Genomic DNA, 15,516 nt, shown 5'->3' with positions numbered 1-15,516 from the left:
TCCTAGGTAGTGTCAACATCGTCTCGTACCTCCAGAGGATTCAGAGAGCCCTACCTTCTTTGACTAACTTCTTCTCTCCCTAAAGAAGTCAAGCCACTTCTCAGTTCACTATATGTGCATTTGGCAGTGACCAGCACCTTCCTTCCCCCAGCAGAGAACTGTTCAGTCTTCACTCACCCTGAGACTGTAAGGTTTCTGAAGGGCCCTACCAGAACCTTTTCCTTGGAACGGAAACTGACACCAACTTGGGACTCAAATCTAGTTTTGTCAGAGCTCATGAATCCTCCTTTGAACTCTTGGCCCCCCTGCTTCCTTCTCATTCGTCCTGAAGGTGATTTTCCTTGTTGTAGTCACCTTTGCCAGAAGACTAATTGAATTCGGGGCCCTTTTGCTGGACCCTTCCTACGTGGCCTTCCATAAAGAGAATGTTTCTTTGAGGTTATACTGTACTCCAAATGAATTCCAATGGTTCCCTTTGAATTCCTCCTAAATCAGGTCATACACCTATCCAAAGCCTCATGCCACCAGAGAAGACAGGAGCCTCCATTCTATGAATGTCTGTCAGGCCATAGCTTTCTATCTGAAAAGGATGAGACCCTTCAGGAGTTCTCTGAGACTTAGTTTCTATTGCTGAATGGAGGAAAGGGGAAGCAAGCAGTCTCCCCACAGACTTTCTGAATGGATTTCAGGTTGCATTATGCTTTGCTGTGAGATCTTGGTGACACTTTCACCTCAAAGTATGAGGGCCCACTTGACCAGAACCCAGCCTGACTCAATGGCTTCTTTTCAGGGTATTCCACCTCCTGGAGCTCTGAAGAGCGGCAACATTGGGGCTCTATGCATATCTTTACTAGGCATTATACCCTGGTACAAGCTTATTTAGCAGAAGCATCCATTGGCACAGTGATCCTGCAATTGGTGGTGCAGCTTGGTTCACTGCACCCACTTCCTCAATGAATACTGATTAGGACTACAGTGGAAATATGCATAGGGACCATCACTTGGAAAAGAAAGAAAGGTTTCTTAATCATTGGAGTTCTTTGAGATATGCAGTCCGGATATGTATTTCACTACCTGCTCTGCTTCAGATACTTTCCTAAAGTGATTTGTGGTAGAGAGTGAACTGCAGAGGTGGTCGATCTGCGCTTCCACTTATGCCCTTGGTTGAGTGCATGAGGAGGCACAAGGAGCACTCATGGACTGACAGACACTGTTAATAAAAAATTTCCAGTTCCGGGCACATGGTAGAACGCACATAGGGCCCACACATCTCAAAGAACTCCAGTTACTGTAATGTAAGTAACCTTTCTGTCTGCCCTTAAAAGTTAACCTTAATTCATTTTAAAAACTCGTTACATTCTTCTTATGTGGCATTTCCATTACTGGAGGTTTGCAACCATGGTAGCCCATTTTGTACAATCCCCTACTAATCACTTTGTGAATAAATAATCCTTCTGATCCCCCCAAGGCATTGTATTGTTCATCCAAGATCTCCTTTTTCTGCTCTTGTTCTTCTGCCATCAGCTTTCCCTTATAGTGCCCGTAATGTGCATTGCATGCTGAATCCCTTAACCGAGTTTTGCATATCAGATCTTTCTTTTCATAAGATCTGACTAGGATTAATGTTAATACAATGCCTATCTTCAAATCATTAGGAATATTGCATAGTAGCATTCTCTTTGGGTGTCTTTAGTATTTGTGTATGACATTTTACACACTTTTTAAAAAGTAAGGAAATTCCCAGAAACAAAGCAACATTAAAATGCAGTAAAGAGTGGGAGTATATATCAGTGACATTAAAGGTTAAAAATCATTCCAAAGGCTGTTTGTAATTAGCTCCAAACCAGCATTCTAAAATCCAGGAAATTTAAGAGTTAAAGTTACACTTCAAAAGAAATCCAAACGTATTAAGGTAAGAAATGCAAATAAGGCACCTGACAAGCTTAACTCTGGCCTGTCCTGATACCTTGGCAGGGGTACAGGGAAGGGAATCACGTGGCTTCTAAAAATCAAGAAATTGTGCTGTTAAACTGCTAAAGGTTTTGAAATGTCCTCGGAAAGTAACTTCTTGGCCCTTTTTTCTCTTTCCTTCCTGGTTGGTTGACCAAGCTTTTAGAATTTAGAGCTTGCACATGTATTTAGTGCCCCTGAAATGGCACTTTTTAATTATCGCACAACTAGTTGATGTACAATGAACCATAAATAACAAGCACAGAGACAACAAACTCCTGCAGAATGCCAAATTCAGATTTAGATGCAGCAATTCCAAGTAATGCATATGTAATGCTTACACTGTCTAAGCGTTTACTTGGGTCTAACTTGACTAACTTTTTTAGGCATATCGTGATTTTCTTCTTATCTGTACTTGTTTAATACTGTTCATTTAGAGGAGGTTGGTGAACACTTCACGTTTCGTGTTCAAACTTTGCTGCAAAGTCTCCAACAAAGGAAAGCAAAAGAGAGAATAAAACAGCTGTAATCCAGGAAGGTAGTCTGAGTTATTTAAATATGGAAACCCTAATAATCAGATTAAACAAAAAGAACAAACACTATCTTTCACACCTTGAAAGTTCCTAGAATCACCCTTATTGGGAGATGTGTTGTCTGTTTTAGACTGTGGTCCTACATCATTTGTATGATGCTGATGTAAGATTAATAACTGTTTTCCCCGCAAAATGTGGATGAAATGACATGTCCCGTGAAGATCTCTCCACTCTGCATATTGTCTATCTACTACTCCAGCAGGTGTCTTTAAATCCCTACTTAAGGTGCATTTATCCCATGATGCCTATGGAAATTAACTCATAATGTCTAGTTAGATGGCCTCTCCATATTTCTGACAGCTGTTTATACATTACAGCTATAACAAACTTTTATCTGACACCATCTAGTTATAGATGTTAAATGTAGAATGTAACCGTACATTAAAATCGCTGTTAACGCTCTTCCTTTCTCCCCCAGTCTCTGTTTATACTTGCATCTAGTAAGAGATGATTCCAGCCCAGAAAAGTTGAAAATTTGCTTGTACAGCATCTAGCACTTGGTACAACTGTAATATAATAAGGAAGAATCTTAAAATGCTCTTTCTGCAGCCTTTTTGTGATGTGTGCATACTTTTTACTTTGGCTCTTATTTAACTGTATGTAAAAACATCAAGAAAGATCTGCTAACCTTCCTGTGCTAGAAGAAATGTTGTGAAGTTTTTGGCCTAGTGTGTGAGTGTCTATTTCCAAGTCTAATAGAATTTTATTTAATTACATGTTTTTAAAATACACATACCATGCTATCATTTTATTAGACAAATGAACATCTTCTGTCTTGTATATGCAACCTAAACATTACAGAATTGTGTTGACGTATAAGAATTTGAAAGTAATATTGACTATGAACTAAACAAAGTGAAAGATATTAGTGTATTTTCACTATGCAGGTCAGTGCAAAAATTAAATGATATACTTCTAAAGCTACACCCACAATCATTTTTACTAATTTATGGTGGTGGTAGTGACATAAGTTATTTTTCTTTTAACTGATTGATCTGGCAGCATCCTTTTCCTTTTTCAAGGGGACTGAGGCACACACAATTAGGCTCCTTGCAGTTTACTTATACTAATGAAGGGCTTGAAGTACTACTCAAAAAGCAGATTTAAATAATGCAAATTATGCAGCCCTTTCATTTTTGCATCAAGCACAGTAACTTCTGGTTGAAACTAGGGCGTGTTTCTTACCTATTCAGTCTTGATTTAGACTTAATGATGGATAATCTGCTGCTTTCATTGGTAAATTGCTCCATGGTTAATTACTCTTACTATTAAAAATGTGCACATTATTTTCACTTTGAATTTGTCAACTTCCAGCCATTGGTTTTTGTTATGCTATTGTTTGCTAGATTAAAGAGCCCACTGCTATCAGATACCTTTCTTCCTGTGTAGGGCTTAGACTGTGATCAAATCACAGATTGAGCTTCTTGAAGTCCCTCGTTGTAAGGTATCTTTTCCGGAATTTGAATTTTTTGTAGGCCTTTCTTTAGTCATTTCAGATTTTTCAAAGTCCGTTTTAAAGTGTGGACAGCAGAACTGGACACAGGTTTCCACTAGTAGTCTCACTAATGCAGTATACAGAGGTAATACCAACTCCCTACTTTCACTTACTGTTCCCTTGTTCAGACTTGTCCTCTCTGGGATTAACAGCACCTCTGCTCCCTCTGTTAGTTTCCCCAAGAGCGCTCAGTTAGGTCTGAGGCCTCCAGCTGTCACCTCTGTAAGGGCTTGTCTGCACTACCCGGGAGATCGATGCCACTGCAATCTATGCAGCAGGTGTCGATTTAGCTGCTCTAGCGAAGACCTGCTAAATAGACAGCAGAGCAGTCTCCCATCAACTCCAGTACTCCAGCTCCCTGAGAAGATTAAGACAAATTGACCAGAGAATGTCAATTCCGCCCAGGAGGTGGTACTTCTCTGCAGTTGTTTACTGTTCCCACTGATTTTGACTAGGGAGGGAGCTCGATAATCCTCCCCCATACAGCTAGAATACAATCCCTAGCTCACAAATGTAAACATATGTAACATTTTCAGATGCACAAGTTGATGAATAAGCCTATGGACCATATTGTCTTGTGCATAACTGTCTTTTGAAGTTTCCATGCTTCCAAGGTCTCACGTCTGTCCCACATACATCCAAGAATCTTGTTGTCCCTGTTACTCACCTATCACAGTGTGAGCTCATTTCAGTTGGTTATCCACCATGACCTGTAGGTCCTCTTCATTCTCTGCTTTACAGAATCCAGGCCCACATTCTGGGTTAAACTTACTATATGGGCAGAGACTATAGAAATAATGTAATGGTGTTCCTTACCTCGAACACTGCATTCAGCTTTGTCCTCATCTTAAATGTACAAATGTAAATTTGGATGCTCTTGAAGGAAGCAGGAGCTTCCCTACAATGTGAAGGAAAGGACTAAAGGCAGAATTCTGCCTTCCAGAACTTATGTACAGCTGCCATTGGTGTTGGACAATTTGTGTGCTGGTGGAGGTGGGAAGAGTATAACAATGACTGGTTTGGAAGGAAAAAGTAAAATGATACAAGTACACCGGACCCTCGCTAGAACGCGGGATTTGGGATCCATGCGCGGTATTGCGTTAATGTGGGGACCGCTTTAAAGTGAATTCCACTTAAAGTAATTAAATTTGGGATTCATGGGCACGACCGCGTTATATGCGAATTCGTGCTATATAGATGCGTGTTCTAGCGAGGGTCTGGTGTACTATGCATTTTATATACCTCTATGTAAAGTGCCAGTTCAGTGCTTGCTAGCACTCTGGCTTATAACTCAAGAAGAGAATACAAAAGGCATAAGGGACCATACTTTCAAGCTGGGGCCCCCTCAGCCCAGATGTAATTTGTGCAGATATAAACGCTTGCATATTTTTGTTTTGTTTTTTTGTGGGGGATGGGTTGTTGTGCTTTGAGGAGGGAGGAAGTGATGTCGTATGTGCAACCCCAGGAAGCAGAGGTAGCCATTTGAAGGCTGAGATATGGAGGCCCTGCAGGATCACACTACTGACTTTCACAGTAGAACTGTGATACTGTTACTGGTGGTCAGCACAGCCTTTTTATTTCTTTGTTTTGGTGACTTATTAGCAATGGACTTAATAGATGTGGGAATATTTTTTGATAGAAAACAGCCCATTTTATTAAAACTAGGGTCCTAATAACGTCAGATTTTTTTTTCTAGAGAAAGTGTGGAAGTACAAGTTATGAAAGTAAAAATATTCTTGGAGCAAAGCTGGCTTTTAAGATTTTATTCTCCTTCATCTCAAGTACTGTTTTAGTGGGAACATTTTCAGACAAATGATAAATCCATCTTTCTTGCAATTTGGAAAAATTTACTTTTTATTCATAACTTCCAGGAAAATAAGGGTGACTGTTTAAAGATGAAAGTTCTTTTGAATTTTTTAAGGTCTTAAAGATGCTTACATCAAGATTTGATAATTAACAAATACACACTATATCACAATTTGTTCTGTTTTAATAGCACTCTCTCATATTTGAAGAAAAAACTGTATATGCTTTAATGGTTTTTGATGAGTCTAAATATCACTCTTGATTACATTTAGAAGCAGCTCTAGTGCACCTCTGAATTTCTTTCTTGATGTATAAATCAAACTTCACCCAGTGGCAACAAATCTGCTTAAGCTACAGTTGAAAATTATTGATCAAGTTTTTTAAAAATTGCGGACTCAGATTTTTACTCTTAAAATATTTTGTAACTGTTTAAAACCTGTGTGGTTTTGTTTTGTTTCCTTATAGCATACCTCTGTGGATGGATACGCTGAACCACATGTCCAGCCCACCAAATCGAGTAGCAGACAAAACATCCCCAGATGTAGAAACTCAATTACATCTACAAATGAAGAACACCCTCACATTGGAAATTATCGCTTACTAAAAACAATAGGAAAGGGAAATTTTGCCAAAGTGAAGCTGGCAAGACATGTTCTTACTGGAAGAGAAGTAAGCTTTTTGAGTGTGGCTAGTGAAGTATTTTGTATTGCCTTCATGTGTAGTCTTCTAATAAATGTTCCTAACATTGTTTCCAACTGCATCCTTGATTATTGAAAGACTTGTTTAATATTGAAAAATGTAATGCAAAGAAAATAGAACCAGTCACAGTATGTGTGAAGATAGAATTTTCATTTCTGTACTGAAAACTCTTTTCTGAAAACTTTTTTTTGGAGAGGCTGTATAGTTTTAAGTCAGGTATTAGGTTGTTTTTTATTATTATTTGTTAGTTTCAGGAAAAAAAATTCTTTCTGTCCTTTTCTCTTCCCTCCTCACTCCCAGCCTCTCCCTCTCCCTTCTCCTTCCCTCTCTCCCCCGTTGAAAAAAATTCAGGCACCTCCAAAAGAAAACGAAAATATCTTGTTGTTGGGATCTCGCCAGTGTTTCTGTGCAATGTTGCATTTTCCACAGTGCTGGAAGGAGTGTAAAACTGACTGTATGCTACTGAAGCTGCAATGAAAAGTGATAAAGCACAGCTGGATTCTTATTAAGAAATTCTGCTAGATGGTGTGGAAGATAGATTGGCAAATGTGCTCATTGTACGCACACTTTTATAGCTATGTGTGTGCACATTAGATACGCAATGTGTTTAGCTACTAACGTGCACATTGTTGTCAGAGCTTTTCACAAGTTTAGTAATACCTGTTTTTCCCCTAGGTTGCTGTGAAAATAATAGATAAAACCCAGCTAAATCCTACCAGTCTACAAAAGGTAAGTATGGAACCTTTGTAATTTTGTAAACAATTGAACTATGCTGCCAAGGAAAGTAAAGATGATTTTTTGACCCTTTATATCAAAAATCAGAAATCTTTGGTTGTGCTGACTATTATTGCATGTATGCTGCTGAGGGATAAAGTGGTATCCTGCTACCTCACATACCTAGCTGTATCTGGAGTCCTAATTGTGCTGACAATAGTTTTTGTACATGGTTCTTAGTTGAATGTTGCTCACTTCTATCCTCATCTCCCTCTTCCCCTTCCCTCCCCCCCCCCCCGGCGGGTTTTGTTTTGCTGGGTCTGAAAACTGTCATTTAAAGTTTTGCTACCAATCAAACGTAGAATAATTCTATATAAAAATGTCTATCTCCTCACTTAAAATCTAGGGAGCAGTAGTTTTCCCTAATTTAACTTGTCCTGTTGGATTTTCCATAATAATGAAACACATTTTGAGGAGTCAAAGTTACTAAGGCTTAATTGACTTGAAGCTCTGTTTGTGTATATTTCAATTTTATTAAAAAATATTTGTTACTCAAGGGATTCTTGTCAATTACTTTGCTTATATATAATCTTACAGAAATTCCTTAAGTGGTTACAGAAACTGCTGGTTTGTTTGTCTGGCTTCCTGTTTCTCTGGTTAGTACAAACTATTCATAAACCCCTTATAGGCCGTCCATATTGTTGTGATAACTGTATTTGCCCATGGTGGGCCAACTCGGAGCTTCTGGTTTTCAGTGAAGAGTTGATTTTTTTTTTTTTTTTTTTAAGTATGTGCATGACAGATCATGTGTCCTAAATTTTGACCGTTTTCCAGTGTTTCTTTAAGGTTTAAGTTCACCCAAATATGGAAAATCCATACAAAAGCCCTCTATCCTTCCTAATTAAGTTCCATAGTAGATTGGAACAACCGTATGGGGAGCTTCTATACCCCACAAAGGTAATCTTCATGCTAATGCCACTTACGCTAGCTAAGAAGGGACCATTTGGGGTGCATCTCCTGTCTGTTGCTGGGGTGAATTCAGCTCTCTCATCTTTGTTCAGTTCCTCATATAAAGCTTAGTTATTTAGCCTTTGTGTTAGGATGGATGAATTTCGTGAGAAGAAGGGATTAAAAAATGAGTAGAAAGCAAGAGATGCACTCTGAAAACACTTATGCTGATTAGCTAGTGTTTTGTAAAAATGCTAGCCTACTCAAAAAATTTTCTAGTTGTCCTCTCTTCCTGTAATTTTAAATAGAATTTGTGGCTGAGGCATGTGAAAATTTGCCCAATGGCTTATTGTTACATTCTGAAATGACAGCATTTGCATAGGGTACCCTTTTTGACTAAACCAATTGTTGAACAGTCATTTTGCAGGAAATATTTTGTTCTTCACCTTAGTTCTACTTTTCAAGACTGTACTTGCTATTCATATATGGCCAAAAATTCTCAGACAAAAGGGAAAAAAGGGGGATGGCACCTGGGCTTGAAGCGATGAATGAAGGCATTTAGTTTCCTCAAGATCAGGGTGGTAACCCTTGCCTCCATAATTCCATCGTCAGACTCACAGGGCTGCTTTGCAGCTCTTGACCTGAAAGATACTTGGTGAACAAATATTTTATCTAACATTATAGCCGAAAGACTCCAGGAACTGCTATTTGGTTTCTAGAGATAGTGAAGAGCTGTAAATTATCTGTCTAATGTTAATATTAACATAGATGAGACATACACACAAATAATGAAAATCTATGCAGTTTATCTATGTGAGATTGACCTCTAACTGGTTTGACTGAGAAGGTGATGTTTTAATTTGAAACTGTTGGTTGTTGCCACAATTGTTTTTCCATTATGCTAGTGCCTAGAGGCTAGGGCCCCATTTTGCTAGTCACTGTAAAACCATATAACAGATAGTCCATGCCCTGAAGAAATCACAATCTAAGTGTAAGACTGCAGACAGCAGGTAGATAAAATAGACCAGAGAAGCACAGGGAAACAATGAAATGATATTGGTCAGCATGAAACAGTGGTCTCAACAAACCAGCTGTCTGTACATTTTTGAGACACTTTTTTTAAGTCATCACATCAAGAAGAGTTTAAAGGAAGGGTTTGAAGGAGAATAGTCAGGTGGCTGCATGGATATTCATTGGGGCAGCATCAGAGAATATGCAAAGGTGCTTGTTGGAAAATGGTGGTTAGACTGTAGTTTGTGGATTTTAGCTATGTGGACAGAGAAAATACTCAGTCTTCAAGATATTATGCAGGACATAGTGATATGATTTATACAGTACCTGAATATGAAGAACTAGAAAGGGCTGAATTGAGGGAAACCTAGTTTATAGGTCTGAGTGACAGAGAAGTTGGTGATGTCCACAGTGACTGAGAAAGGAAGGATGGGGAAGGGCTTATGGAGAAAAGATTAAGAACTCTATTTTAGTCATGATTACTTTAAACTGACAGCAGAACATCCATGAGGAGGTGGCAGGAAGGCTGAGATTTTTAGTTGGGACAGGCAGAGACAGGTCCGGAGTAGAGAGTTAGATTTACCAGTCAGTATAGACATGAAAGCTGAATTTGTGTTTGTGGATGAGATTGCCCAGAGATAATATGTAGAAGAAGAAGAGGAGACCAGGGATGGAGCCCTGTGAGAGCCCCACAAAGTTGAAGGGGGTAGTGAGCAGGACCCTCTCTGAATGCCACACTAAAGTTTTAAAAAAAGAAAAGGAGTACTCGTGGCACCTTAGAGACTAACCAATTTATTTGAGCATAAGCTTTCGTGAGCTACAGCTCACTTCATCGGATGCATACTGTGGAAAGTGTAGAAGATCTTCTTATATACACACAAAGCATGAAAAAATACCTCCTCCCACCCCACTCTCCTGCTGGTAATAGCTTATCTAAAGTGACCACTCTCCTTACAATGTGTATGATAATCAAGGTGGGCCATTTCCAGCAGAAATCCAGGTTTTCTCACCCCCCATCCCACCCCCCCACAAATACACTCTCCTGCTGCTAATAGCTTATCTAAAGTGACCACTCTCCTTACAATGTGTATGATAATCAAGGTGGGCCATTTCCAGCACAAATCCAGGGTTTAACAAGAACGTCTGGGGGGGGGTAGGAAAAAACAAGGGGAAATAAGTTACCTTGCATAATGACTTAGCCACTCCCAGTCTCTATTCAAGCCTAAGTTAATTGTATCCAATTTGCAAATGAATTCCAATTCAACAGTTTCTCGCTGGAGTCTGGATTTGAAGTTTTTTTGTTGTAATATAGCAACTTTCATGTGTGTAATCGCGTGACAGAGAAATTGAAGTGTTCTCCGACTGGTTTATGAATGTTATAATTCTTGACATCTGATTTGTGTCCATTTATTCTTTTACGTAGAGACTGTCCAGTTTGACCAATGTACATGGCAGAGGGGCATTGCTGGCACATGATGGTGGATGTGCAGGTGAACGAGCCTCTGATAGTGTGGCTGATGTTATTAGGCCCTGTGATGGTGTCCCCTGAATAGATATGTGGGCACAGTTGGCAACAGGCTTTGTTGCAAGGATAGGTTCCTGGGTTAGTGGTTCTGTTGTGTGGTATGTGGTTGCTGGTGAGTATTTGCTTCAGGTTGGGGGGCTGTCTGTAGGCAAGGATTGGCCTGTCTCCCAAGATTTGTGAGAGTGTTGGGTCATCCTTCAGGATAGGTTGTAGATCCTTAATAATGTGTTGGAGGGGTTTTAGTTGGGAGCTGAAGGTGACGGCTAGTGGTGTTCTGTTATTTTCTTTTGTTAGGCCTGTCCTGTAGTAGGTGACTTCTGGGAACTCTTCTGGCTCTATCAGTCTGTTTCTTCACTTCCGCAGATGGGTATTGTAGTTTTAAGAATGTTTGATAGAGATCTTGTAGGTGTTTGTCTCTGTCTGAGGGGTTGGAGCAAATGCGGTTGTATCGCAGAGCTTGGCTGTAGACGATGGATCGTGTGGTGTGGTCAGGGTGAAAGCTGGAGGCATGTAGGTATGAATAGCGGTCAGTAGGTTTCTGGTATAGGGTGGTGTTTATGTGACCATTGTTTATTAGCACTGTAGTGTCCAGGAAGTGGATCTCTTGTGTGGACTGGACCAGGCTGAGGCTGATGGTGGGATGGAAATTGTTGAAATCATGGTGGAATTCCTCAAGGGCTTCTTTTCTATGGGTCCAGATGATGAAGATGTCGTCATCAATATAGCGCAAATAGAGTAGGGACGTTAGGGGACGAGAGCTGAGGAAGCGTTGTTCTAAGCCAGCCATAAAAATGTTGGCATACTGTGGGGCCATGCGGGTACCCATAGCAGTGCCGCTGATCTGAAGGTATACATTGTCCCCAAATGTAAAATAGTTATGGGTAAGGTCAAAGTCACGAAGTTCAGCCACCAGGTTAGCCGTGACATTATCGGGGATAGTGTTCTTGACGGCTTGTAGTCCATCTTTGTGTGGAATGTTGGTGTAGAGGGCTTCTACATCCATAGTGGCCAGGATGGTGTTATCAGGAAGATCACCGATGGATTGTAGTTTCCTCAGGAAGTCAGTGGTGTCTCGAAGGTAGCTGGGAGTGCTGGTAGCGTAGGGCCTGAGGAGGGAGTCTACATAGCCAGACAATCCTGCTGTCAGGGTGCCAATGCCTGAGATGGTGGGACGCCCAGGATTTCCAGGTTTATGGATCTTGGGTAGTAGATAGAATATCCCAGGTCGGAGTTCCAGGGGTGTGTCTGTGCGGATTTGATCTTGTGCTTTTTCAGGGAGTTTCTTGAGCAAATGCTGTAGTTTCTTTTGGTAACTCTCAGTGGGATCAGAGGCTAATGGCTTGTAGAAAGTGGTGTTGGAGAGCTGCCGAGCAGCCTCTTGTTCATATTCCGACCTATTCATGATGACAACAGCACCTCCTTTGTCAGCCTTTTTGATTATGATGTCAGAGTTGTTTCTGAGGCTGTGGATGGCATTGTGTTCCGCACAGCTGAGGTTATGGGGCAAGTGATGCTGCTTTTCCACAATTTCAGCCCGTGCACGACGGCGGAAGCACTCTATGTAGAAGTCCAGTCTGCTGTTTCGACCTTCAGGAGGAGTCCACCTAGAATCCTTCTTTTTGTAGTGTTCGTAGGGAGGTCTCTGTGGATTAGTATGTTGTTCAGAGGTATGTTGGAAATATTCCTTGAGTCAGAGACATCGAAAATAGGATTCTAGGTCACCACAGAACTGTATCGTGTTCGTGGGGGTGGAGGGGCAGAAAGAGAGGCCCCGAGATAGGACAGCTGCTTCTGCTGGGCTGAGAGTATAGTTGGGTAGGTTAACAATATTGCTGGGTGGGTTGAGGGAGCCATTGCTGTGGCCCCTTGTGGCATGTAGTAATTTAGAAAGTTTAGTGTCCTTTTTCTTTTGTAGAGAAGCAAAGTGTGTGTTGTAAATGGCTTGTCTAGTTTTAGTAAAGTCCAGCCACGAGGAAGTTTGTGTGGAAGGTTGTTTTTTTATGAGAGTATCCATTTTTGAGAGCTCATTCTTAATCTTTCTCTGTTTGCTGTAGAGGATGTTGATCAGGTGATTCCGCAGTTTCTTTGAGAGCGTGTGGCACAAGCTGTCAGCATCGTCTGTGTTGTTTGTAGATTGTAATGGATTTTTTACCTTCAGTCCTTTTGGTACGATGTCCATCTGTTTGCATTTGGAAAGGAAGATGATGTCTGTCTGTATCTGTACAAAATGTTTTAAGTGATGTATGCTGGTAGGAGAGGACTGTAACTAAAGCAGAGGGAGGACAAGATGTTAAAAAGAACAATATAGTGGTTGACATCAGATGCAGCCAACAGGTAAAGAAAGATGCAAATAGAGTACTTGTTCTGGATTCTGGCTGGGAAGAAGTTGTTAAATACTTCGATAGCTAGAGCGCAAGGGGTGGAAGATGGTTTGCAGAGCATCTAAAATTGAATTGTCTTGGAGAAACTTCAGATGGCGGTTTTAGACAGCATGTTCAATGAAATTCAAGATGAAAGAGAGGTGGGGTGGTCCGAGTGGGATTTTTTGGGATGGAAGAGACTAAAGTTTGGTTTACACTACAATGTTAGGTTGTGATAAGGCATCTTAAGTCCACCTCATTATGGTAGCATACACGCTATAGCCTTGCTCCCACTGATGTAAGTGCCATACTACACTGACATTATAACTCCACCTCCACAAGAGGCGTAGGGCTTACGTCGGTGTAGTTAATGTGACGCAGTGTCTGTATATACATCTGTTGTTGCTGTCATTCTTGTCAATTTCATGGCTCTGTGCTGGAGCCATGAAATTGACAAGAAAGCTGCGCTGTCACTGGGGCTGGTGGGGCCTCTGGGCTCCCTGAACCCAGTCTGGCTGCTCCCGTGCAGTTCCCAGCCCTCCTGGCTCCTACCCCGCTCCCAGCCCGGCTGCTACCCAGAGGCTTCTCATTCCAGGTGGCGGGGACCCCAGAGCCCAGTGGGGCAGTTGGGCTCTCAGTGACGGGGAGCTACATGGAGCTAAGAGCCCAGTGTGACAGGTTAGGTCACAGAGATCCCCTTGGGACTGTTACCTGATGTGCTGAGACTACCTCTGAGCCCGTTTTCCATGCCAGTTTGGGCCTCCAGAACACTGCCTTGTTGAGCCAGACACGCCAGTCTGAACCACGCACAGACCCAGGGTCTGAACCACGAAGCTGCAGACTTAACTGAAAACAGCTTAAGAAGTGCTCCTGTCTTCAGCACCCAGACACCCAACTCCCAATGGGATGCAAATGCCAAATAAAACTGTTTTACCCTGTATAAAGCTTATACAGGGTAAACTCATAAATTGTCCGCCCTCTATAACACTGATAGAGAGAGATGCACAGCTGTTTGCTCCCCCAGGTATTACTTACTTACTCTGGGTCAATTAATAAACAAAAGTGATTTTATTAAATATAAAAAATAGGATTTAAGTGGTTCCAAGTAATAACAGACAGAACAAAGTAAGTTACCAAGCAAAATAAAGCTAAATGTGCAAGTCTAAGCCTAATAAATTAAGAAACTGAATACAGGTAAATCTCACCCTCAGAGACGTTCCATTAAGCTTCTTTCACAGACTAGACTCCTTCCTAGTCTGGGCCCAATCCTTTTCCCGGTACAGTCCTTGTTCCAGCTCAGGTGGTAGCTAGGGGATTTCTCATGACTGCAGCCTTTGTTCTGTTCCACCCTCTTATATAGCTTTGGCACAAGGCGGGAATCTTTTGTCTCTCTGGGTCCCCACCTCTCCTCCTAAATGGAAAAGCACCAGGTTTAAGATGGATTCCAGTACAGGTGACATTATCACATGTCCTGGGAGACCCCAAGCCTTCATTCTTCCTGGTCTGACTCACAGGAAGGCTTGCAAGTAAACAGAGCCATTTACAACCAATTGTCCTAGTTGGTGGGAGCCATCAAGATTCCAAACCACCATTAATGGCCCACACTTTGCATAATTACAATAGGACCTCAGAGTTATATTTCATATTTCTAGTTTCGGATACAAGAATGATACATTTATACAAATAGGATGACCACACACAATAGATTATAAGCTTTGTAATGATACCTTACGAGAGACCTTTTCCATGAAGCATATTCCACTTACATTATATTCACACTTATTAGCATATTTTCATAGAATCATATGGAGTGCAATGTCATACCCAGGCTCTCAGTCCCCCACACAGCCCCTCTTAAGTTGACAGAAGCACTCCTAGTGAGGCCACGCACCACCAACAGAAGGAGGGTAGTGTAGACAAGCCCCAAATCATGCTTGTATTGTCATGGGAGGGAACCTAAGGAGAGGGAGAGGTTAAGGCTAAGGAAGGGATGAGTGTCGGGTAAGAGATTAGGAGACAAGATGGAATGGGGTCAGTGGGATAGGTGGAGGAGTTAGAGGAAGAGAGGAGATGAGGGTCTTCCGCATCAGTGATGCGGGGAGGAGGAGAAAGTGGTAGGAGGGAAAGGGAAGGAGAGTGGGAAGATCACATCAATCTTGTCATTTTTCTGTTTGAAAAAGTCAGCAAAATTTTCTACAGAAAGAAGTAGGAAGGGGTCCTATAGCAAATAGGTGGCTGGGATTGTGGGAGCCAGTCAGGGTGGAGAAGAAGTAGAGTTGCCTGGCTGGGTAAATGGCAGAATTGAAGAAGAGAACAATTTGTAGTGGAGGAAATCACCATTGTCATGAGACTTCTGTCAAAAGAAATTACAGAGTCTCACACTGATTTATTTTGGTTTCTGGAATTTGTTTAGCA

The 15,516-nt window shown here is 41.3% G+C and overlaps 1 protein-coding gene across 9 annotated transcripts in view; it reads left to right on the top strand.

Moving 5' to 3' along the window:
- Nucleotides 1-15,516, top strand: part of MARK1 (microtubule affinity regulating kinase 1) — a 119,263-nt gene that overhangs the window by 44,046 nt on the left and 59,701 nt on the right. For all 9 annotated transcript variants that reach the window (XM_073338840.2, XM_073338843.2, XM_073338839.2 and 6 more), the window contains exons 2-3: nt 6,310-6,513; nt 7,219-7,272. In XM_073338840.2, coding sequence (XP_073194941.1) covers nt 6,310-6,513; nt 7,219-7,272 — 258 coding nt within the window. The remainder of the gene's footprint in view (nt 1-6,309; nt 6,514-7,218; nt 7,273-15,516) is intronic.

The sequence above is a fragment of the Lepidochelys kempii genome, chromosome 3, assembly GCF_965140285.1.
Source record: "Lepidochelys kempii isolate rLepKem1 chromosome 3, rLepKem1.hap1, whole genome shotgun sequence".
In the NCBI taxonomy this organism is placed as follows: domain Eukaryota; kingdom Metazoa; phylum Chordata; order Testudines; family Cheloniidae; genus Lepidochelys; species Lepidochelys kempii.
Note: the sequence above shows the minus strand (reverse complement) of the source record. Positions and strands in the feature narration are given on the sequence as shown.